Source organism: Thamnophis sirtalis, unplaced genomic scaffold, assembly GCF_051295495.1.
Source record: "Thamnophis sirtalis isolate CommonGarterSnake01/CBP01778 unplaced genomic scaffold, rThaSir2_p1.2 scaffold_13, whole genome shotgun sequence".
NCBI lineage: Eukaryota > Metazoa > Chordata > Lepidosauria > Squamata > Natricidae > Thamnophis > Thamnophis sirtalis.
Genome location: NW_028261393.1, coordinates 46,071,527 through 46,096,411, shown reverse-complemented (window position 1 = coordinate 46,096,411; position 24,885 = coordinate 46,071,527). Strand labels below are relative to the sequence as shown.

The 24,885-nt window shown below is 42.9% G+C and overlaps 2 protein-coding genes and 4 non-coding genes across 7 annotated transcripts in view; 1 reads left to right on the top strand and 5 right to left on the bottom strand.

The window, feature by feature from the left end:
- Window positions 1-6,154, top strand: part of MPP1 (MAGUK p55 scaffold protein 1) — a 38,416-nt gene extending 32,262 nt beyond the window's left edge. The window contains exons 8-12 of the mRNA XM_087727454.1: window positions 447-527; window positions 837-917; window positions 2,615-2,817; window positions 3,525-3,599; window positions 5,213-6,154. Of these exons, the coding sequence (XP_087583580.1) occupies window positions 447-527; window positions 837-917; window positions 2,615-2,817; window positions 3,525-3,599; window positions 5,213-5,389 (617 nt within the window). The 3' untranslated portion in view covers window positions 5,390-6,154. The remainder of the gene's footprint in view (window positions 1-446; window positions 528-836; window positions 918-2,614; window positions 2,818-3,524; window positions 3,600-5,212) is intronic.
- Window positions 6,155-7,074: 920 nt separating this feature from the next.
- DKC1 (dyskerin pseudouridine synthase 1) lies at window positions 7,075-23,591 on the bottom strand. Of its 2 annotated transcripts, none has more exons than XM_014060421.2 (15): window positions 23,491-23,591; window positions 21,530-21,588; window positions 19,945-20,031; window positions 19,547-19,638; window positions 18,511-18,695; window positions 18,336-18,400; window positions 17,383-17,509; window positions 16,872-17,002; window positions 15,147-15,290; window positions 13,856-13,976; window positions 12,163-12,281; window positions 11,319-11,425; window positions 10,254-10,329; window positions 9,279-9,437; window positions 7,075-7,911 (listed from the first exon to the last, which is right to left on the bottom strand). In XM_014060421.2, exons 1-15 carry the CDS (start codon window positions 23,504-23,506, stop codon window positions 7,840-7,842), a joined length of 1,560 nt encoding a protein of 519 aa, XP_013915896.2. In that variant the 5' UTR covers window positions 23,507-23,591; the 3' UTR covers window positions 7,075-7,839. The 2 variants fall into 2 exon arrangements, with proteins under 2 accessions (XP_013915896.2, XP_013915895.2); XM_014060420.2 differs by having other exon boundaries at window positions 9,279-9,440; window positions 23,491-23,590.
- Window positions 11,649-11,724, bottom strand: LOC148043173 (small nucleolar RNA SNORD83). Its single transcript, XR_015698421.1, has one exon. It is a non-coding gene; the product is annotated as a small nucleolar RNA SNORD83 (small nucleolar RNA).
- LOC148043172 (small nucleolar RNA SNORD17) lies at window positions 12,511-12,758 on the bottom strand. The gene has a single exon (XR_015698433.1). It is a non-coding gene; the product is annotated as a small nucleolar RNA SNORD17 (small nucleolar RNA).
- LOC148043171 (small nucleolar RNA SNORA36 family) lies at window positions 16,699-16,831 on the bottom strand. Its single transcript, XR_015698427.1, has one exon. It is a non-coding gene; the product is annotated as a small nucleolar RNA SNORA36 family (small nucleolar RNA).
- On the bottom strand, window positions 17,101-17,176 carry LOC148043170 (small nucleolar RNA SNORD83). The gene has a single exon (XR_015698422.1). It is a non-coding gene; the product is annotated as a small nucleolar RNA SNORD83 (small nucleolar RNA).
- Window positions 23,592-24,885: the final 1,294 nt, after the last annotated feature.

Sequence of the window (24,885 nt, the reverse complement as noted above, 5' to 3'; positions counted from 1 at the left end):
GTCAGACTGTTTTTCCAATTAGTTCATCCTGGTCTTGCCTCCAGCATCCTGTTTTCTGTTGTTTTTTAAACGGTCGGTGCCAGAAACTGCCCTTAACTGTATATACTCAAAATCTGTTGGCCATTCCTAAAGCAGCAAATCTATTCATTCTTAGGTTAGTGGGCTAGCTGTGTCAAAAAATTCCATTGTGTTGCAAAGTCCTTCTTTGCTAATCCAAGTCGGGAAAGAAGTTGACGATCCACACAGCCACAATTTCTCCAGCAGAAAAAAACAACAGACATTATGGTTCGATTAAAGCATGCAAATTTGCACACGGATTGAAATTTCCAATCACCGAAGTTCGCCAGAACATTGAAAGAGATCACACCGTAACACAACTGTAGGATATTTGTGGGACTCAGGGTCTCCTGGAGTTTGTCTAAATTCTTTCTCGTTTTTCCTTCCAGTTTTTGACCAGCTTGATGTAGTATCTTACGAGGAGGTGGTCCAACTGCCAGCTTTTAAGCGAAAAACTTTGGTGCTTATAGGTAATGACATCACACCTCACTCTGCTTCTTCAAATATTAGATCAATGCATTCTTACAGTTCTAATGTTTTAAATAACCAAGTTATCAGAAAAAAAATCTGCTTTTTTAATTCACTCCCATGCTAGCAATTGGTATATTAAAATATAGGAATTACAGTTAAACTCCAGGTGGATGATATTTCAGCCCTTAAGAGCTTTCACTTGAGAGTATAGTTGCTTGAAACTAACATCAGCTTCCTGCCAATATGAGATGGGGAAAACAGATAACTCTCTTTGTGACGCCTGACATTTTTTTTCTCTTTTGAATCAGGAGCAAGTGGTGTCGGACGAAGCCACATTAAGAACACACTGCTCAACAAATACCCAGACAAGTTCGGATATCCTGTTCCATGTATGTCTGCCCACATGTAACTTACTCAATGTGTCTCTTTGGGAGAAGATACTAGGTCACGTAACAAGCTTAGCAACTTTAAGGTGTGTGGACTTCAACTCTTAGAATTCCCCAACTGGGAGTTGAATTCTGGGAGTTGAAATCTTAAAGTTGCCATGTTCGAAAAATCCTATTCTAAATTCTCCATCCTCCTTTGGGAATTAGCCTGGCTCAAAACATGCCTCTTGACTCTTTCCATCTGTCTGTGTTTTCCTGAAAATAAGACAGGGTCTTATTTTCTTTTGACCCCCGAAATAAGCACTTGACCTTATTTTCGGGAAGGTCTTATTATTTTTGAGGTGCAGGAAGCGGAGAGCATGGTAACCTCATGGCTGCTGCTGTGTTGCAATATTTTTGGGGAGGGCTTATTTTTGGGGGAAGGGCTTATTTTAGCGCATGCGCTCAAAAGCCCGATTGGGCTTATTATCCGGGGAGGACTTATTTCCGGGGAAACAGGGTGAGGAAGACACATATTTTAAGTTGGAATGGTTTACCACACAGTTCTGCTCGCTGAGCCCCTCAAGCCATTACACCTATACAACTCTTGATTTGCACCGCAAATTAAATTGGCCATAGTGTAAAGTAATTTAGAGGCTTCCTTGGGGAAGCTATGCAGAAGCATGAAGGAGGGTCTTTATTTATTTATTCACCAAATCCGAACGCCTTGGACTTGGAGAAGAGATATATTCCAGCGACAGAAGGAAGTGTAAGAAACTCAAAATAGTTCCAGCTTGATTTTCTTTTAGTATAAATTAGGACAGAGGAAACTTGAAAGGTTTTCAAGATGGACAGCAACCTTTTGAGGTAGTCCTGACCAAGAAACAAACTCGCCAGTGTTTCCAAGAATATTACTATTTTATTATAAGGTACATTGCCAGAATCTTGAAGGTCTGAAATGGTATAGGAGCCTTCTATTCCATTGTCTGGAATGGTATAGGGTCTCATGCTTCAGCAGGTGATTGGACCACAAAGTCCCTTCCAACGCTGTGGTTCTACTATTCTGCCCAGGTGTATTTTTGTCTAACCTGATACTGAACCTAATCAAGATGGGGTTATTTTGAATTTTTCTCTTCCTTCTATTTCTGGACTATACAATTGCTTCTCCATTTCTAAACTACTTCAAAGTCTGGAATTCTGTTTCCCCCCCTCCCCTATTAAAAAAAAAAGAATAAAAAGGTTAGTTGGGATGGTGGAGAAAGTTTGGTAGCTACCCCTAGAGGATTTTGGATTGGCCACATACAACCTATCCAAGTTCCACATGTGTCTAGCAATTGTTGTCAAGATAAGTTGCACTGTTATTTCCACCCTGTCCCCCAGATTCACCAATAAGGCTGGCAGTTTGGCGGTATGAATCCCTAGCGCTCTGTAACGGAGTGATCCCGTTTATTGTCCAGCTTCTGCCAGCCTAGCAGTTCGAAAGCACGTAAAAATGCAAGTAGAAAAATAGGAACTAGCATTCTGTGCACCTTCAGCGTTGAGTCATGCTGGCCACATGATCACGGAAACGTCTTCGGACAGCATTGGCTCTTTGGCTTTGAAACCGAGATGAGCACTGCCTCCTAGAGTCAGGAACGGCTAGCACCTATGTGTGAGGGAATCTTTACCTTTTATAGTGAGTCACCTCGTGCAATATTGTTACACTGTATTGATTTTCACAGATACAACTCGACCCCAAAAGAAGAATGAAGAGGATGGGAAGAACTATCACTTTGTCTCTACAGAAGACATGACAAAAGACATCTCTGCTAACGAGTTCTTGGAATTTGGAAGTTACCAGGGCTTTATGTTTGGCACCAAATTTGAAACTTTGCACAAGATCCATCAGCAGGGCAAAATTGCCATCTTGGACATTGAGCCTCAGGTAGGATGGAGCTAGTCATTCGTTTAATCAGCAGGTTAAATGTGTTAGCATCCTTATACTCACTGTGCTAAGAGGAAGGAAAGAGGGCAAAAAAGGAAATATCATAAATATTGAGGGAGCAGAAACAAGTGGACTATATTAAGACACATCATAACCAAGAAAAAAAGATTGAAGTGGGGACAAACTTTTATTAATCCGAGGCATTCCGTTGCTCATCCAAGCAGCTTCACCAAGCAACGAAGCATCACAGATGATCAAAGTTTGGTCCAGTTGCCATAATTCAACCTTTAGACACCTTTGGCCTGGATGGTTGAGTCTTCTTTGATGTACGATAGTAGATCTTTCCACTTATTCCTCCTCAATTGGGAAATGACGAGGAAAGCACCTTGGGAAATTGATGTGCAGGAGAGCAATTGGCAGTGGGAAGCAAATTGAGCATGCATCGCTCAATGGAAGACCCCCACTTTCCTTCGTATTATCCCCAACTTTGTGCTTTCTATTCAGGTAGACGTTTCTTTTTAAGAGGTCAGAATCAAGAACTGTGCAACCGTCACTTTGTTTGAGAATGGAAATTAATCCTATCCATGTCCATTTGCTTTGCAGTGACCCAAACATTGAAGTGTAATAGGCAGTCCTGTAATAAGTTAGGGAAATAGGCTATCTTTTTTTATTTAAGGCAGAAATTTACTCTCTCTTCCTTTTGACAGACGCTGAAAATCATCCACACTGCCGACTTTTCTCCTTTCGTTGTGTTCGTTGTTCCCCCAAAGCAAGCCGATCAGGTATTTGTTTCTTTGTCAAATATGTAGAAGCTAACAAGTATAGGTATGAACAGAAACATGGACAAAGGAAGATTAAATGGGGATAGTAAGACAGGGACGCTGGTACGCTTATGCAGGCCCCCTTTATGGACCTCTTAGGAATGGGGTGAGGTCCACGGTAGACAGTTTGAGACTGAAACTGTGAGGGTTTGAGGCTTTAATGGAGTCAGGTAGAGAATTCCAGGTGTTGACTACTGTGGCTGAAGTTATATTTTCTGCAATCGAGTTTGGAGCAGTTTACCTTGAATTTGTATCAGTTGTTTGCCTATGTATTATTGAGGTTGAAGCTGAAGTTGTTGTTGACAGGTAGGAGGTTGTAGCAGACAATTTTGTGTACTATGCTTAGATCTCAGGCAGCACAATTCCAGATTGTCCAAGCCCAGAATTTCAAGGCTGGTGGCATAAGGGATTCTATTGAGCAGAGGAGTGGAGGACTCTTCTCGTGAAATACCCCTGGACCCACTCCATCGTATTAATGTCTGATATAGTTTGGGTTCCAGGTAACTAGAGGTGGGGCCTTAATATGAAATTATAAATGCTCTTTGGGGTTAATTGAAGAATTCTTCTTAACATTTAGCTCTCTGGAGCATAGCTTTTTACTCAACCCTTCCTCCGTGGGTGGATCACCCATACAGAGCCGATGTGGCCACCTGAATGTCAGAAGTTCCTGATATATAACCTAAAATCGTTGTGATTTTTGGAAGATTTTGTTGACCGTGGCTTAGTTGAATAAAAGATAACACACACAAATTATTATAAAATTTGAAACCTTTTTGGAGTTTTCTTCAAATCAATTACAGGTAATACTTGACTTAAAACTAGATACCATTAGGAAGTTGCAAGACTCCCCCCCCCAAAAGGTACTTATACCCTGGTTCCGAAATTTTGATGGCAACCCCATCACATGACCATATTTTGGATACTTGGCAACCAGCCCACCTTTACCTCTCTTGGCCATTACAGTTGTTAACTCAAGGACTACTTGCTATACACCGTATTTTTCGGGGTATACTTTTCCCTCCGAAGAGGGTGAACATTTGGGTGCATCTTATACACTGGATGTAGCTCTGCCCCCACCTCCACTGGCCTCTGCCTCCCAGCAATTTACCTCCTTACAGCAAATGGGAATTGCAGAGGTGGCAATAAGCTATGGCAATCCTTGAAATTGAAAGTGAAACTTGCTATTTGGGGCAGAGGGAAATTGCTGGGAGGCAGATTTTTTTCTTCTAATCAGGCTAAACTGAAACAGGCTGTTTTCTGCAAGGGGCAAATTGCTGGGAGACAGATTCCATTCCCCTTGTTTGCTAGCTGCATTTTATATTTCCAAGCGTCTTATACTCCAAAAAATATGGTGTATATGTATATATACATACATGACACACACACACATATATACACATACACCAGATTGAAATGAATCTATAGATAGAAGACACAGAGGAGTTGGCTTATAAAGGCCGATGGTCTTTATGGATGGTGTATTTTTCTTCCGTTGAACATCATTTCTTCACAGGACTTGTAAGCAAAATATCTGCATGCCATGACCTCCCACGTGTCATTGTCTTCCTCTACAGATAGAAACCTTGCAGCAACTTCAGAAGGACACAGAGGCCATCCAGAACAGATATGCCCATTACTTTGATCTGGTGCTGGTGAACAACGGTGTGGAGGAGAGCCTCGAACAACTGCAGGCAGCTTTCGACCGGGCATGCAGCTCCCCACAGTGGGTGCCAGTTTCTTGGGTGTATTGAGCTGGCGGGCACTACTTAAGGCCGCCTCATTGCAGCATGTCGAGGACAGTAAAAGGATCGGCCTCTTCCCTGCTCTACGCTTCTGCCCAATACGCAACCTTCTCGGAGCTGCCCCATCGCCTGTTACTGCTGGGACGAAGAGTCCAGTCCTTCCAGCTGCAAATATCCTCAGAAGAGCATCTGTGTGTGCGGCTTGCTCCTCCTTTGTTCTGTATTTCCATTTCTTTGCAGATGTTAGCAGCAGGGGACGGTCCCAGAATATACCGCTCTTCGGCTATCAATAAGGTTTTAAACAGGGATACTAGAAACACATTCTAGGTAAAAGCCATAATGCCGTGAATGTTAAGAGCTGTGTTTTCATGCCAACGCATTTTCCTGTCTTTCTGTTCTTTTCCCCCATTTGTGACAAGAAGCGCCATCCAAACCTCTGCATGAATGAGATTTAACTCCCTTCACTCATTTTTTGGGGAAGGGCAGAGAACTCTGAACTGATGTTGGACGTCCTGTTCAACTAGCCTTTTTTTTTTTGCCTCCGTCACAAAGTGTTTGTTCTACCACTGCACCCAAGCACATCAGGAGGGGTACGTCCCTCAATACCTTTGTAACTAACAGGGATAAGCAGAAGGGAGCATGGATGACCAGGTGTTAAATCCCATGCTCTTGAGGATGCCAAAAAAATATATGAGACAAACATGCAATAAAAACATTTGGTTGAATCCATTACAGGGAAAACTTAATAAGCAGCAATAAAATATGATTCAAAAACATGGCTCACGAGTCTGTTTTTTATGAACATTGGAAACTGAAGGTAGATTTTGACGCTGTAGGAGGGGAATGTTAGACCATGGCGGAAGAGAACTGAAAACGATAGCAATGTTAACAGACCAACAAATTTTACTAAACGGCACAAAACTGTTGCAAGCCAATGAAATATGTAGCAGCTTGCAGAGTCCAAGGGATGTTATCGAACTCCCGAAGAAGCATAGAATAGTTCCTCTTGGTTAAGACACATTGCAGTTAGCTAAACCAGCAAACACTGCGGCAGTGTTTCTCACTCTTGGAAAATTTTAAGGTGTGTGGACTTCAAACTCCCAGAAACTATGGCGATACTACCATTCTCTTTTCAGCAACATTAATACAACAAATCTTGCTGATGAGATAGTCAGTCTTTTCTTAATGACCAGTTGCTTGGCAACTATATGAAGTTACGACCGACCACACCCCATCCAAAAAATAGTACCGACGACCTGATTTGGGGAGTTTAAACAGCCCTCCTGCAGTCACACTTCATTTTGGATGCTTGGCAATTGGATCACTTTTCTAGCCAACTGTAATGTGCCACAGTGACACAAATCATTTATTTTTCCTTTTTTTGCTAAAAGCTGGTCTTTTCTGCCCCCCAAATTGCTCATAGAAATACATTGTCTTGCTTAATGACCATGGAGTTTCTTTTAACCAACATTGTAAAAATAAAAAAAGGTTGTGAAATTGGATTGGTGCCTCAATTTACAATGGGAATTCCAGGCTCTGTGATGGTTGTAATTTGAGGGCGCCAACATTATATTCTGAGAAAGGGGGGGGGGGGAATGCTACCATTCCTCTGGGCCTCTCTTATCTCAACAGCTGTCCATTTCTCCATAGAGTTTTGCAGTAGCCTAGTCCAGCCAAAGAAAGCACGACTGAAATCAGATATGTGAACTTTTAATTGGAAAAAGCTTTTTAAAAGTAGCATTGGTACTCTTGCCTTGGGAAGGGAGGACGGGATAAGACCGCACCAGACCATCCTGCTGAATAGGATGCCGTGTCTCAACTACAATTGCTAGCACAGAGATTGATTTTCACAACCCTCTTCTAGATAACTTGTTTGGGAAGGGGGGGGGGGAATAATAAATTTTTGAATTCTGAGTTAGACCTGATGGCTGATGTCCTCCTTCCCTGTCGATACAAGTTAGCGCAAGTTCATTTTCGAATGAACAAAAAGCTTTAGCCCCAAGTGGGAAATGTCTGGATTTGTTCTGAAGGGAATCAAGGCAAGTAAAAAAAAAAAAAAAAAGGCTACAAAAACGTTTTAAAACGAAGCATCTGACAATACCTGGCTTGACCGCTTTCTCCTCTTAAACCTTCACCAACATTCAGCAGGTCTTTGGGCAGATAAAATACAAAAAGGAGGTTGCTAACAGTGCCAAAATTGAGTATCGCATCTCCTGGATACTACTTTGAAAGTCCCAAGGACCAGGGAGCGAGTCGGCTGCCTCAATTATCTCAAAACTATCCTTAGAACAGGACAGAGAGGGGGTGCCACCCTTGGCCCACCCCAATAATTTGCACAGCAATCAGGACAAGCTGTGTGATCCAGTCTGCATTTTTTTCAGCGAAGGCTTTTGTGTGTTTTTTTTTTTTTTGCCTTCCCAAACTGTTCCGGTCTGCTGGCTTTAGATGGTAGTGAGGAATCATTCTGAACTCTCCTCTATTTCTTCTCGTTTCTTCTTCTTCTTCTTCTTTTTCACACTCAGATCACTGACCTAGGGGAAGAAGACAAGAAGCTCAAGAGACCCGAATCCCTGTCACTCTTCCCTGGAGAACCCAAAGATTCCAATGTTATTTCCAAGGTTTAGTTCCCAAGGTTGCCAACTAAAGTAATTTGAAATTAGCTTGAAGGCTTTTAATCTGGCATGGCAATTGGGGGAAAAAAATGCAATTGTTGCATTTTACAAACCTTTTATTGCTGTATCGGATGCTGCTCTGGACATGCAGGCCCTGTTCTTGTGAATGGACCATCACAGCTAAAACCTGTCATATCCTACAGTGTTTGCAGATATTTTCAGTGCATTATAGAATTATCTGCTTTTCATAGGCCTTTCTAGGATTTGCATATCTGGCTAAACCACCCCAAAAAATTACAAAGGCGATATGAAAATGCCGTAACAGGTAATCTAGATGACCGTTCACTTAAGTGACTATTCGACCTTCTGAAAGGCCTCCCAGGGGATATTTAGAACCTAGATTCAAAATTCTGATAGTTGCCCTCCTCCTGTCCTGTCACCTGACCACACTTTGTGTCAGGTTTCCGAAAGATGCCCTAATTGATTCATGATTCTCGAGCCAAGTTTCAAAAGAAAGCTAGTCATTTATTAGGAGCACCATTTTGGAAAGATCTTATTGCAGTCAGATCTGAGCCTCATTTGAATTATAGCTGAACTTTACCCCAGTTCCTCCCCCCTCAGTCTGTGTCATAAATCACATTCCCCAGTGAGGTGCACCCCTTGCAAACCTGCTGGGGTAACCTGAGATCAGACTCTAGCCAAAAGTATGCGTGGAATGTGCTCCCTCCCTTTCCTCACCATGGCAACTTTACAACGCTTTGGATGCTTAGCAACCTGGCAGCATTTAGGCCAAGTTGTATCATCCCATAATTGCATTTCACAACGATTTGGACAAAAACATGCCCATAGCAATCCACTGGTTCATTTAAGGACCACTGCAAAAAAATATCATGATGTAGGTGACTCAATTAACGTCCACCACGAGTTACAACTATGCTGGGCAACCTCCATTACGGTCATTTGAGGACTAATACCTGTACAACTTGCTTTGGCCTGATTAAACATGTGATTAGACTTAATCGATTTTCAACGACTGAAATATTCACCAACAATTAACACGCCCATGTATGCCCTATCAGGCAAAGACTGAGTTGGAATTGAGGCCAAGCAAGAGAGGACTGGAGGCGTGGCTTCAATTATGACTCAGTCTCTGGGCAGATAAAAGGCATAACAACCCACTACTGGACGCTCCTGTGCCATCAGCTGGAGAAGAGGGATGCTGCTCTTTTAACCACGCGGCCCAAGAGATCGCCAAAATCATGGCAATGGATTACGTGGGCACTTACCATTTCAACTAACTCTCCGCTGCTCTCCGCAGACTCCATCTTCCTCTTTTCCTTCTTTTTCTTCTTCTTCTTCTTCATCTCTGCTTGCTCCTCCTCCGGAGAGGCCGGAGGAGCTGAAGCTACTGGTTCTGGATCTCCATCGCTCTCGATTTTTCTTTTCTTCTGAGAAAACAAGACAAGGACATCAGAGGTTTTCTGGCCAGAGCAGCCTATTCTGCATCTGAGTTGCTGCTTTTGCTCTTTCAGAAACAGAATAGGCTGTGTCTCTGATTTATAAATTCTGGTTATCTGCTCTATTTTATTTATTTATTTTTTTAAATGGAACTGTGTTCTGACCCAGGCTTCCTTAGAAAGCAAGAAGCAAAGTCTTGGTCCTGGTAAAACCTCTTTTATTTACACGACTGGGAATTAAAGGAATTATAATCACAAACAGAACTTTCCACTCTTGACACAACTGAATGAACGAATTGTTTCCTGCAAAAGCCCATTCCCCATTCGTTCCTCTTTGGTTTCCTATGGGAAGGGCCATCACCTCCAAGATGTGGCTTTACTCCTAAGTCAACCCTGCTTTCTGAGTTTTTCTTGTCTTCTGGCAGCTCTGCCCGTGTGTGCACTGGGAACAGGCTCCAGCTGTTCCTCTGCCTCACTGCTATCTAGCTCCCCCTCTGCCTCCGACGCAGAGCCCTCATCTGAGGTTTCCTCAACCCCCAAGACTGGCCCATGTTCCTCCCCAACCTCCTCACTGTCCGACTCTGCTGCCAGCTCTACTGGCCGCCAGTGGGCCACAACAAACTGAAGCTTTGCAAATCATTTGGTTTCAAGCTGATCTGAGCATGCAAAACTTAACATCTTTCGAGTCTTTTGTTTCAAACTCAAAGAACGTCTGCTCAAAGCTCAGCACATTGCTGAACGTTTGAAACAAAAGAGATTTCATGCTTAAAATAATTGGAAACACTTTGGAATCCATCAACCAACCTTTGGTATCCTCTCTGGCTGCTCTTGAATCTCTTCTGGCTCCGTCTTCTCTTCTGTCTCTTTCTTTACAGAAACCCTGCGAAGAAACGGGAGTTTGGTTAAGATGAAGTGACAAATCCACCCTGCTCTGCCCTATTTTTATCCTGAAGGGGAAATGTGATGTCTGGGAAGCTGGCGTAAATAAGACACCCACATGCAGGGAGCCAGGAAGCACCTTTCCCAGATTCATATAGCAGGCTGACTCCCTCTAGAGCCATGAGAGCAGGCAAAAAAGGGATAACTGCCTGCCCACCCAAACCAAAAAGGACCAGCTCCCATCTGCAGCCCCCCCCTTGCTTTTCTAGTGCTACTGACTTAAGAGGCTAGAAACAAGCATGCCAACCAGCAAGAGCTAAGGTGGCGCAGTGGTTAGAGTGCAGTACTGCAGGCTAGTTCTGCTGCCTGCCGGCTGCCTGCAATTTGGGAGTTCAAACCTCACCAGGCTCAAAATTGACTAAGCCTTCCATCCTTCCCAGGTGCTTAAAATGAGGACCCAGATTGTTGGAGGCAAGAGGCCAACTCTGTAAACCGCTTAGAGGGGGATATAAAAGCATTGTGAAGCGCTATATAAATCTAAGTACTTTTTCCCTTCTATCCACTGCCAGCAATTCGATCCTGACCAGCTCAAGATTGACTCAGTCTTGCCTCCTTCCGAGGTAAATAAAATGAGGACCCAGATTGTTAGGGGCAATAGGCTGACTCTGTAAACTGCTTAGAGGGCTGTAAAAGAACTGTTAAATGGTATATAAGTCTAAGTGCTATTGCTACTGCCCTCCCTCCCTTCCCAGTGGTTAGAATGCAGTGTTGCAGGCTAATTCTGCCCACTACCAGCAGTTCGATCCTGATAGGCTCAAGGCTGACTCAGCCTTCCATCCTTCCGAGGTCGGTAAAAGGAGGAGCCAGATTGTTGGGGGCCATAGGCTGACTCTGTAAACCACTTAGAGAGGGCTGCAAAGTACTGTGAAGTGGTATAGAAGTCTTAAGTGCTAATGCTATGACTTAAAACAGAAGCGCTGCAATAGTTACCTGTTATAATCTATGTAGTCTTTTTTCCATGTTTGTGGAGTTTTTTCGTTAGGTTTGCCATGAGCATCCAACAATCCTTGCTTGATCATCATCTTCTTCTGAGAAGCCTGACGGGGGGAAAAAGGAGACCGTTCCAATTTCAACACTGCCTTTGGCTGATACGCTATGCAAAAATAAATGTCCTAAAATAAATACTGAACGGACATCCAGTTTGCCGCCACATTTTAAAGGCGGTGAGAGCTCCTTGGGTAAAACGGATGTCCAAAAGCGCAGGATGGCTTTAAGTGAGTTGAAATCTCCCAACTCTTGCATGCTCAGTCTATGCTGGAGAGCCATCAGTTTTGGGTGATAGATGGGTGTCATCTTTGCACAGAGTGCTCATTCAGCTATTTAAACATCATTTGGCTCACCAAGAAAGATTGAGTGTCAAGGGCTGCCCCTCAAATTGAGTCAAGTTTTAAAAAAAATTCAAAAGCTCAAAGGATATCCCTGTTTAAAAAGTCCAGGGGAAAGAGACCAAATACGGAGGATGGCAACACCCCAAGTGCATCGCTAAAGACCTGAAAAATGGATGACCGAAAGTCTCTCTTATTTCTGGACAGCGTTGCTACAGAGAACCAAACATATTTTCTCTCTAGAATCCAACAGAAGAGGCTTGAACTATGGTGACCTAGCAGTCCCTGAGCTCAGCTCTTCACTCGCAGACATTTCATTACCTGACTAAGTAACATCATCATGATCTGAGGGAGGGCATTTAAACTTTACAAGACAGAGCATCCAGGACCCCAGAATCCGCTGGTCCTTCAAAGAAAGGCAAGTAACCCAGGGTCTACCCAGAACTTACTTTGGGACCAAGCCCCCACTTGCGAGGATAAGTGTCTCTTTCCATGATCACACGCTTGATCTTGGCTACAACGCCGTGGTCGCAGGTAGAGATCACTGCCGTGGTCATCAAAGCAATAGCTGAAGGAAAAGGGAGAAAGAGAAGCTGAGCGTTCCTAACCAAGAAGGCTTCACGCAGCCTTGGGAAGAAAGGTCGTAAAATGGGGCAAACTCAATAAGTCTCTCTCTTAGCAACAGAAATTTTGGCCCCAATTGTGGTCATAAGTCAAGGACAGAAGTATTTTGTATCATTCCCCCCCCCCCCGTATTTCTAGATTTGGCATTGTAGAAAGGACCGTCAGAGCAAGATGTGATCAGACAGTTTCATTCTTCTTTGTTGAGTCAGGCCCCATAGAAAAGGGGTCTGGCTCTGCTTCCTCTGTCCAGTTCCAGTCAGCAGCCAGCCAAACATCCCCACAACTTCCAGTAGAACACTGGGAGCCTGGAAGGTGTTTAGAAGCCACGGAACGTCGAGGCCTCAGAACTGAAGCCTCGACGCGACAGGAAGGGCAGAGCAAGCTGCACTCAGAGAATGGATAAACTTCATCATCATTTCACATACAGCCTGAGCAAATGCAGTGTGTGTGCAGAGGACATGTTTCAAAGCTGAGCAAGGGCACACAAAGCTTTGCCAGCTATAGAGACATGCCTTGTGAGAATCAAGAAAAGGTGGGGGGGAGAGGAGGAGCAGAATCTTATTTCTGATCTGCAGGAAAAGCAGCTCTTCACAATTCATAAATCCTGCAATTTTCCCCCTTGTGCCATAGCAACAGAAACACATTTACTTTGTCCAAAACAAACGCCTAGCCTAAATGCCTAAGATAAAATTTATAGCATCATTTTACGTGATCTTTGTGGTTGCATTTTTACATCCAAAAGCAGGCAAACACAAGTTTTTTTCCCCCCCTGTTCCATCATGCCCAATTCTTGGGAGATTGCAGGACAAGTTCCTGCAGTTTTCTTGACATGATTTTTCCGAAGTTGCTAACTTTTGCCTCTCTCCTAGGGTCAAGTGTGTGTGATTGGCCCAAGAACATCTAATTGGTTTTGGGTCTAAGGAAGACTAGAACTCCTGTGTCCATTTTGTAGCCTGATGCCTTAACCGCCAAACAATCTGGCTCTCTACAGGTAAAATACCTTTTAAAGATGTAATTACATTATCTACCAGGGAACTTCAAAGTAGCAAATAGTAAAGAAATTAAGTAATTTAAACCCCTGAATAGAGCAATTATTTGTCACTAGCATTCTTTAATTTATTTTTGATTTGCATTGCTAACCAATCTTATAGTATACTGCCCGGAAATCAGTTTTTGTCTTTTAATGATCCCGTAATCCCTTGCAGCAGAGTGGAGTCGGGACAACTGAATGGGGCTGAGTGTTTACTGGCCAGATGCCCTTCCTGTCACCAATGCAGAGTTCGCAGCTGATATTTACTCACTGTGCCGAGAGAGAGAAATACCTGCCGCTACCTAGGATGGAATTCACAGCCTCCTGATTGTGAGGTGAGAGCTGCACCTCTAGGCCACTGCATCACTCCCCAGAAAAATCAGTTATAATCGCATAAAAAGAAACTCCATAGGCTTCTGGAAGGAAAGATGTGATTGGGAAGAATTCATCAGAAAAGCACCTGGAAGTAACAAAGTTTCCATTCTTACCTATGCAGATCGCCTCCCCTTTTGTGGTGATGACGACTATTTCCTGGTTGACTTCAATCCCATCGTCATACCGCAGTAATCCAGGAAGCATGATCTTTGCACCGTAGCAAATCGCGTTCACCTGAATGAAAAGCAGCGACTGGCTTAGCAGGGAATTCTACATTTCAGCCAGAATTGCTCCTTTTGATTTCTAAGCCTTGCAAACGCACAACACCATCGCCTTTCATAGCTTTGAACACTGCGCACAAGCAGCACAGAGGAAAGCTAAAACATATAATCTTGCCTCAATTAATCCTGCACCACTTTTCATTCCTGAATGAAAACATGTGCGTATGTATGTATGCATGTCCGTGTGCGTATAATTTCTTTTGAGAGGAAGCTTCAGAATTTCATTTTTTAATGTGTGGCCATGTGTTCAGAGAAAAGTCACAAAACTTACGTTCAAGAAAATGAACAGGGCCCTTCAAAAAAAAAAAAAAGGCTGCTGCAGCACAAATTCCCAGCTTCCCTAAAACGCCACTTTACATAAACAAGTTTGAACTTATTTCAGATTAAAGCAACTCAACTTGTGTGTAAAAAAAAAGCAACAACTGATTCCATCTCTGGCCTGGAAACATTCCCAAGCACAATTAATTATGTTCTGGATTTACACTGGGCCATTTCAACTTACAACTAAGGAGAAATTTCCTGACAGTGAGGACAGTTAATCAGTGGAACACCTTGCCTCCAGAGGTTGTGAATGCCCCAACACTGGAAGTCTTTAAGAAGATGTTGGACAGCCATCTGTCTGAAACGGTATAGGGTTTCCTGCCTAGGCAGTGGGTTGGACTAGAAGACCTCCAAGGTCCCTTCCAACTCTGCTATTTTATTATATTACATGTATAACAGGGGTGTCAAACTCGATTCAGGGTTGTGTTTGACCTTTAGGGGGGGATGGAAGCTCAACATCACTCGTGTTGGGGGCTCCTGTGATGGCCTGAGTGCTATGCCAGCAGAAAAATGGGCTACCGAGCTCCGTTTTCGACTGCGATGACCTCCTGCAACCCTCTGCCTGTACACAGCTCTGTTTTTGCTGGCGGAGGCACTACGGGCCAATCCTTCACTGTTTCCAGTGCAGGCTGGATCCGGCCCCTGAGCCTTGACACCCCCGGTGTATAAGGCCAAAGCAGTCTGCAATCAACTGCCTCTCCTTTTCCTTTTAAGCAACCCCCCCTGGAAAGACAGATCAGGCTGAGCCAAAGGGGACTACAGTTCCAAGCCACCAACTGGAATGCTATCAGAGGGCACTTACCGCGCTGTCCTTCATAACAAGCCGCTTGTGTGAAACCAACAACTTCTCCAAAGGGAAGATCACCCTCCGGAGATAAGTCTCATCCTTATTGTTGTCGTACTGCCACTGGGCATCCAACACATCGTGCATGGTCACCATATGGTCCTAAAAGCAAATCCACGCCAGCCCCTGGTTATTGGAGATCCTTCTAGCAACTTTATAGAAGTCAAAATCAATTGAATTATTCATAAGAGAAAGCTGGAATTCTGTTCTCTTTTAAAATGGATCCTTTCCACACATACCTACACAACACTAACATGCACATACACTATATTGCCATAAGTATTCGCTCACTTGCCTTTACTCGCATATGAACTTACTGTAAGCGACATCCCATTCCTAATCCATAGGGTTCAATGACGTCGGTCCACCCTTTGCAGCTATAACAGAAGTGCATTTGTGAGGTCACACGCTGATGTTGGATGGGTTTACGTGGCCTACCAATTCGTGGCCGAGTTGCTGTCGTTCCCAAACACTTCCACGTTCTTAGAATACAGCTGACAGTTGACTGTGGAATATTTAGGCGCCAGGAAGTTTCACGACTGGATTTGTTGCACAGGTGGCATCCTATCACAGTTCCATGCTGGAATTCACTGAGCTCCTGAGAGCGACCCCTTCTTTCACACATGCTTGTAAAAACAGCCTGCATGCCTAGGTACTTGATTTTATATACCTGTGGCCATGGAAGTGGTTGGAACACCTGATTCTGATTATTTGGATGGGTGAGCGAATACTTTCGGCAATTTAGTGTATATTATTAAAAGATTTAAAAACCAAGGTAAAATCTACTACAGGCTAAAGTAATTAATCATCTTCTTCTAATGACCCCCAAATCCCTTGCATGGTGAAGTCTGGGCAACTGAGCGGAGCTAGCAGAGTGTTTTAATGGCCGGATGCCCTTCCTGTCACCAATACGGAGTTTCTGTTCAGCAGGTATAGTCTCAGGGTGCCCAGAGAGAAATACCTGCCTCTACCTAGAATCAAACTCACAGCCTCCAGATTGTGAGGTGAGAGCTCCACCTCTAAGCCACTGCACCAGTACAGGCTAAAACAGGGGTAGTCAACCTTTTTATACCTACCGCCCACTTTTGTATCTGTGTTAGTAATAAAATTTTCCATATTAATGGTGATTTATAAAGTAGGGAAGTAACTTTATAAAATTTATAAAGCAGAGTTATAGCAAACCCCTACCGCCCACCATGAAAGCTGGAACGCCCACTAGTGGGCGGTAGGGACCAGGTTGACTACCACTGGGCTAAAATAAGAAATAAGGGAGGAAAAATCCTAACTTCATGTTTTTTTGTTTGGGACTCTGTGTAATTCTATGTACTATGGACTCATTTGGATGCTGTATAGCGTGTTTCTCCGAAAATAAGACAAGGGTCTTATTTTCTTTTGACCCCTGAAATAAGCGTTTGGCTTTATTTTTGGGGAGGTCTTGGTGCAGGAGATGGCTGCTGCTGTGTTGCAATATTTTTGGGGAGGTCTTATTTTTGGGGGAAACAGGGTAATATTGTGTGTTGAGAGAGGTGTACCGGCAGAAAAATGAAACTTTCTACCCCCACATTCTCCCAACTATTTACTGTCCCAAAGTTTAATTACCAGCACAGGGGGGAGAACCCTGAACTGAACTCAACCCTTTGGGTAGATCAGGCACTTCCTTGACAGGTTACATCCTTGACCCACCTTCTCTCCCATGACCCCGGAGCGGACTCTCCGGAGCTCCTGCATTTGACCGCCAACTCCCAGCAACAAACCCAGATGCACGCAAAGCGTCCGGATGTAGGTTCCGGCTTCACAGCTCACCCAGAAAATACCTGGAAAAGGGGCGGAGGGGAAAAAAAACCCATTGATGCCGAAGCGAAGAATATCACCACCTGATCAGTAGGAATTACGAGCAGACTTTTTCAATTCGAGCCATCAGAATTGGGTGATAGATGAAACGTCATCTTTGCACGATGGGCTATGTCATCATTTCTACATCATTTGGCTCAGAAAATGCTAATGGTGGGAGGGAGAGCAAAGCTACTGCAAAGGCAGCCTTCGAAAGCTAAGCTCCAGGGAAAGATCTGGAAGGTTAAACCGCAGGGAAAGAGCTGCAGGGGGGGGACAGGAATGGGGCTTTTATTTTTGGCTGGGTTCCAGAAGGACCACCACCACCCTTTTCCCTGAGTGGGGGGAAAAAGGATGTCATTACCCAGTCTTCTTTCTGGATCATATTCAACCAGTTTGCTTTCATAAATGGTTCTGACTCTCAGCTGCCTCTTCACGGCAGCAATGAGGGGAGGTCTCTGAAAGAGGGCACCTGTCAAGGTTTCTATTGCCTACAGAAAGAAAAATAAAATAAAATAGCATTATGTCAAGCAGCTCAGAAGCAAAGGTAAAAGTTTAGTTAAACCTTCAATTGATTCAAGTAAACATCAAATTAAAGAAGACCAAACATGGACAGAGTGGTGGTTTAAGCCTGGAGATGTTGAAATGCCCATCAAAACTCAGCATGGTTATAAGCCCTTCTATTCTATCCCTAATCATTCTAAGTTCAAACTATGGTTTGCTGGTGCAAATGACATTCCCATTCATAGAATGGAATAAGAACACAAAATAGAATAAGAATAGAATAGAGAATAGAATAGAATAAGAATAGAAAACAGAACAGAACAGAATAAGAATAGAAAATAGAATAAGAATAGAATAGAATTCTTCATTGGTGAAGTGTGATTGGACACCCAAGGAATTTGTCTTTGGCGCATAAGCTCTCAGTGTACATAAAAGAAGAGATACATTTATCAAGAATCATAAGGTGCAGCACTTAATGATAGTCATAGGGTACAAATAAGCAATGAAATCATACTAGGAAACTATTGTAAGGATACAAGCAACAAACTTCTCAAATGGGAAGAGATGGGTGATAGGAATGATGAGAAGATTAATAATAATAATAGTAATGCAGCCTTAATGAATAGTTTGACAGTGCTGAGGGTATTATTTGTTTAGTAGTGATGGCATTCAGGGAAAAACTGTCCTTGTTTCTAGTTGTTCTGGTGTGGAGTGGCCTATAATGTCATCTTGAGGGCAGGAGTTGAAACAGTTTAAAGCTAGACATAGAAGACAACTGGTGAATGTTTCACTTCCTGACTGGCCAAAACTTACCCTCGAAAGTTGCATTTCACTCTCAATTGCATTGTGCAGCCGAACGATTCCCACATACTCTTTGCCTGGAAGATGACAGAAGAGTAGTAAGGAGGGGCCACTTGGATTTTAATGTTCCATCACGAGACTGAAGGCACTCTCTTTCTTGACTAGAGACACAAAGCAGATGATATACCTGCGCTTTGCTGAGACTTGACCAAACGGGTTGCTCGCTCAATGCACACAATCAGGCAGCCGGTAACTTTGGGGTCCAATGTGCCACTATGGCCTGTCTTCTCAACACGAAGAATGCGGCGGATCCAGGCCACAACCTCATGGGAGGAAGGGTTGGAAGGCTTATCCAGGTTGATGAAGCCCGTCCTAGGACAAAAATCGGCGATTAGATGACTTAAACAAAAAGCATTTAACAATATGTTTAAAGTATAAGTCTAGCAATAGCACTTAAACTTATATAGCACTTTACAGTGCTTGATAGCCCTCTCTCAGTGGTTTACAGAGTCAGCTTCTTGCACCCAAAAATCTAGGTCCTCATTTTATCTACCAGGATGGAAGGCTGAGTCAACCTTTAGCCTGGTGAGATTCGAAATGCCAAATTGCAGGCAGCACAGTACTGCACTTTAACCACTGCATCACTGAGGCTCTTAGCAACTGGAAGACTGCGTCTTTTAGTGCCAATCTTGGGCAAGAAGCCAGATGGGTGACCTTGGGCCAGTCCCAATATTTCAGCCCTAGGAAGGAGGCAATGGCAAATCACTTATGGAATCTTGCCAAGAAAACTGCAGGGACTAATCTAGGCAATTGCCAGCTGTCAAGATAGATTTGAAGGCATCCATGCTTCCCCCAAAAAAGATTTCAAGCACATTACAGGGTTCATTGTAACTTTAAGCCGTAATGAACATTTATCTGTAAAATATTAAACTAGATTCCCTTTTGTTTCTGTATTTTTTGATTTGGCCAACTGATAAACATTATGTGCCACAACAATGAATAGGTTATTCTCTGCCAAACTGTCAACTGTTATAAAGAAATGTTATCACTGGGTAACCATTATATAGAAACTCATGTGTAAAAATTGGTGTACTGAAAACCCAAGGAGAGAAGATTAATAGCCCTTTGTGATTCCGAAATTCTGTAAGAAAAGTTGCTGAAGAAACCTTCTTGGTGATGGGTTGGAAGAAAAGATGGTTTTATATCGTGTAACACAATCTTACCTTACATACTCAGCAATTTCTCTTTTTAAGGGATTGCAGCCAGAAGGAAGTGGGGTGTAGTGCGCTGTCCTCACATTTAACTTGTCAAAATTCTACAAAACAAAGCAAAATTATATTTAGTTCATAGGGAAATATGATTTTTGTTTATTAGATGTTATACGTCTGATCTTACTTGGCAAAAAGCCTCAGCAAATTGCCTTGCTCTGAAACCTATCTACCCTTCTACACAAATTCTTTGGAGCATAATATGCACTGTCAGCTCCATAAAAACAGCAATACCTAAAATTTACTCTTAAAAATGGAGATTTGTTTTTTTTAGTTGTAAATTATCTTGTGTCTGCACAAAAAATGTCACACTGGCATTAATGCAACCTACTTCACTGGTATAACTATCTTACTTTGAGAAGCAAAGGCCATTGTGATGTATCCAGCTGGGCCACTCTTGACTCAGGTTTGATAAGGAATTCTTCTGTATGTTGTATATCCTAAAAACAATTGAATTAATAGATTAATAACTGGGACTGTGAACAAGAATGCGAAAAACTTGTCTTGCAGCTAAGATTGGACTTAAGGTAAACTGCCTCTCCAACACAAGAGATGAAACACGCTTGTATCATATTATTCATTAATGACTTGCAAAGGGGCAGTTTTCAGTAAGGAAATGTGGTAGCGCCATCTGGTGAGGCTAAAGAGCTATGCAGGGATCAGAGCTGAATGGGAGACAGGAATTCCATGACTGCAGGCTAAATTAGGAAACCAAAAACCATCATGCCAGAAAAAGGGAATGGAAAACCATTTCTAAATGGTTGCCAAGAAAGCCCCAAAGACTTATCAATGAAGTCGGAAGTTGACTTTGATTCTAGGAACTTTAAAGGTAAAGGTTCCCCTCGTTCCTGACTCTAGGGGACAGTGCTGGTCTCCATTTCAAAGCTGAAGAGCCAGCACTGTCCCAAGACATCTCCATGATCATGTGGCTGGAATGACTAAGGCACACAGAGCACTGTGACTTTCCCACCAAAGTGGTTCCTATTTTTTCTATTTGCATTTTAATATTCTTTCGAACTGCAAGGTTGGCAGAAGCTGGGACAAGTAACGGGAGCTCACTCCGTAACGCGGCGCTAGGGATTCGAACCGCCGACCTTTCCGAACGACAAGCTCAGCGTCTTAGCCACTGAGCCACCATGTAAAAGTAAAAAAAAGTAAAGGAACTTTACTTTTGCTTAAACTAGAAATGAAAAAACCATTAACACTCAGATCATCAAACTTCTCTCGCTGTGCTTCAGGAAGTACTTTTAAAAATAAAAGTCAGATAGGAAGCTACTGGCTAGTAGAATAGAGAATAGTACAGGTAGTCTCGACTTACAACCATTTGTTTAATGGCCATCTAAAGTTACAAGGACACTGAAAAAGAGGCTTATGTCCCATTTTCACACTTATGACATTGCAACATCCCAAGGTCACCTAATCAAAATTTGAGCACTTGGCATTTAGTCCTATGATAGTTGCATGGTCTTGCGATCACCATTTGTGATCTTTTCAGCTGGCCTCTGACAAGCAAAGTCAATGGGAAAATCCAGATTTGGTTTATGACTGCACGATTCACTTAAGAACTGCAGTGATCCACAACTATTATGGCAGAAAAAGTATAAAATGGGACAACTCAAGTTAACAATGTCCTTGCCTAGTAACAGAAATTTTGGGCTGAACTTTGGTCGTAAGTTGAAGACTACCTGTAACAAATTCTTTCCCAGGATGTATATACACATTATGGACACATGAGAGAATGTATTACTACAGAAAAATAAACATGGGATCAGTAGATAACGATATTGTAGAAGTGCTAATCTTTGTGTTGTGGGATTAATAAAGCATCAATGTTCCAGTAAAGGCAAGTTAAATTATACATTTATTTGGGAACACACAATTGGGGCTTAAAACAGCTTGCTGCATAAATTGGCAAACTATAATAATTGGCCAACTCACTGCAACATCTTCATCCGGCAAAGACTTCTTTTTCTTCTTATGTTTCTTAGGAACTGCATCTACAGTGGCATAAAAATCAATAAAAATTAGCATCTGTTGCAAACTTAAAAGATAGAACCATATCCGGAAATGCTGTTTACTGGTCTACCAAAACTAAACTTTAGTAGTTGGATTAATGCTGATGGGATTTACACACATTATTTTAATATAGAGCTGCAAAAAGCTGGATGAATGAGGATAGTACTAAACTTTTTATTTACTTTGTATCCCCCCCCCATTATTGTTTTAACAAATATCTCAAGGCAGCCAACAATATCCAACACACCTTTCTATTTTAACAAGAACTTCCAACTTTGATCCCTAAACCAGATGTTTAGGGATCAAAGAGAATGGAAAAAAAATTGGAGAACTTATATTTTAGAGAAGGTTCTTCATTTCAAACTCCTAATAAATATATACGGAGAGGATAAATATATTCACGGTAAAATTTTTAGCATCAACACATTTGGTGGATTGCAATGTAAAGATGTATCTTCCAAAATGGCCTACCAGGCCCAACCACGTGTCTACCCCCCCTCTTTCCATCAACTTCTAACTCTTTGGGATGACACCAACAAAATTGCAATACCTTGCAAACAACTTACATTAGAATGTTAACCTTGTCCAAAAGCAGGGTAAAGAGAGTAGTAATGAGCAGGGAAGCATTGCAAAGCATTCATCCAAACTCGATAATACATACTATCAAATACATCAAAGCCCAATGGGTGACTTTACTCTCCCATTCACCCTCTTTCAAGCCACCCCACCTCACAGGGCTGTTGTTGGGAAAAATAGGAGGCCAGAACATTAGGAATATTTGCTGCCACACACACACACACAAAAGGAGGGATAAAATAGGAGCACTAATAAAATGAAATAAACATATACATATCTGTAAATGTATACACATACACATAAAAGGAGGGATAAAATGGGAGAAATAATGAAACGAAATAATGAAATATGCACACATATACACATAAAAGGAGGGATATAATAATAGGAGCCATGATAAAACATCCCAGCATTAAGTTTCCAAGCCTATCTCTACACACGCATACACACGTGTGTGTAAGAGGGATAAAATAATAGAAGTAATAATTAAAAGAAATAATGAAACACACACGCATGTAGACATAAAAGGAGGGGTAAAATAATAATAGGACCAATAATGAAACCAAATGATTACACACACACGGATAAAATAGGAACAATAATGAAATGAAATAAATATATATACATATGTATAGACACACATAAAAGGAGGGATAAAATAATAGGAGCAACAATGAAACTAAATTACACACACAAGGGAGCAAAAATGAAATGATATGGATAGGATAGATAATGTATACGCACACATAAAAGGAGAGATAAAACAATAGGAACAATAATGAAACTAATTACAAACACACACACGAGGGATAAAATAATAAGAGGAGCAATAACGAAACATTCCAGCATGGATTTTCCAAGCCAGTCACGAAATCGCCATTCTGGGTGGAGAGAAAAGCTCCCTGGGGGAGAGGCCGGAGCTTTCCCGTGTGGCGCTGCAAGGGGGAAATTCGGGCTCGCTCCCCCAAGAACAAGAGACCCCCCCCTAAAACTCCCCAATTCTCCAAAGCCCCGTTGGGGAAGTTTCTGCAACCCATCTTGCGCCCCCCCCCCCCACACACCCAAGGATTCCTGTGCATGCACAGAGTGCCTTTCCCCCGCGCGCCCGGGAAGCACGTGCTTGCCCTCCTTCCCTCACGGGCCTTTCCAAGAAACGGGGTCGTGCTCGTCGGAGGGTTCAGGAGAAAAGGACGCCTACACACACACACACACATACACCCAGCCGCCTCTTCCCTGTCGGCAAATGTTGGAAATCCTGAGGGCGCAAAAATAAGGCGAGATCGCCGGGACGCGCGCCTCTCACCCACCTGTCCCGGCCGCCATCTTGGCTGCGCCACGCGCTACTTCGGAATGAAGCGCACTGCTTGCGCTATCCCGCCAACACGCTCAGACCGGAAGCGGCCTCTCCGCCCACTTCCGTCCCCCCTCCCATCTCGGCAGGCAGCGCGCCAAACGGGGCGGAGCTGAAAGGATCATTTGAGAGTAGAGAATTAAACGGCCAGGAGAGGGAGAGAAAAACAATATATGTAGACTAACGAAGGATAGACTGACCCGCTATTCCCTTGTTTGCGGGTCGACTTCAAATACATGTAGTCCTCGACTTACGACCGCAACAGAGGCCAACGTTTGTATTGTTAGGGGAGTCAACATACATTTGTTTGTGAGGGTTTTTATTTTTTTGTAAAGCGAGTTTGTAAAGTTGAGTTTTTGCCCCGTTTTATGACCTTCCTTTCCCACAGTGGTTGAGTGAATCCTTGCAGTTTTTAAATGAATGACACTGTTGGTTAAGTGGATCAGGCTTCCCGTGGACTTTTAGCAATAGCAATAGCAGTTAGACTTAAATACCGCTTCATAGGGCTTTCAGCCCTCTCTAAGCGGTTTACAGAGTCAGCATATTGCCCCCACAGTCTGGGTCCTCATTTCACCCACCTCAGAAGGATGGAAGGCTGAGTCAACCTTGAGCCTGATGAGATTAGAACCGCTGAACTGCAGATAACAGTCAGCTGAAGTGGCCTGAAGTACTGCACCCTAACCACTGCACCACCTCGGGCCGCAAAAGGGAATCACGTGACTTCAGGACACTGCAACCATCATAAATATGAGTCACATGCCAGGCATCTGAATTTTGATCACGTGGCCATGGGAATACTGCACCGGTTGTAAGTGTGAGAAATGGTCATAACTCATGCTATTTCAGTGCTGTTGTTACTTTGATCTAAATGATCTGTTGTAAGTCGAGGACTAATTCTACGTGTGTTCACAAGCCAGAGGATGCTAGCTGGAGGAAATTCTGAAAAGTTGAAATCCGCCTGTCTTAATGTTTTGAAATTTGAGAAATACCTTACTAGCCAGACCATATTTGCAATCTGATGGATGGTTCTCGGAGACTTCCCCTCCTTTAAATCTAATTGAAACAGTAGGAATAAGGCAGAAGGTTGAGGGAGGTGGGGGGAGAGATTGCTTTCTCTATTGCTTGTGGATGGTTATGAACGTTGGACCTTTAAAAAAAAGGAAGAAAATCGACTCTAAGCTCCTGCGTACTACTTGGACAGCAAAAGTGACTTAACAAGTAAGTAAGTACTGGAGTGCATTAACATTCCTAGAAGACAAAATGAAACTGTGTCTCATTTATTTGGGCCATGTCATGCAGGGGAATTCACCGGAGAAAGCAATTGTGTTTTGGAAAAGGAAATCAGGCCACC

Excerpts from the sequence above, each read along its gene's own strand:
- DKC1 (XM_014060420.2), bottom strand. Across the intron at positions 9,441-10,253 it reads AGCCAGAGAGGATACCAAAG|AAGAAAAGAAAAATCGAGAG; the intron begins GTTGGTTGATGG and ends TTGTTTTCTCAG. Across the intron at positions 7,912-9,278 it reads GCGGAGAGTTAGTTGAAATG|GTCAGTGATCTGAGTGTGAA; the intron begins GTAAGTGCCCAC and ends TTCTTCCCCTAG.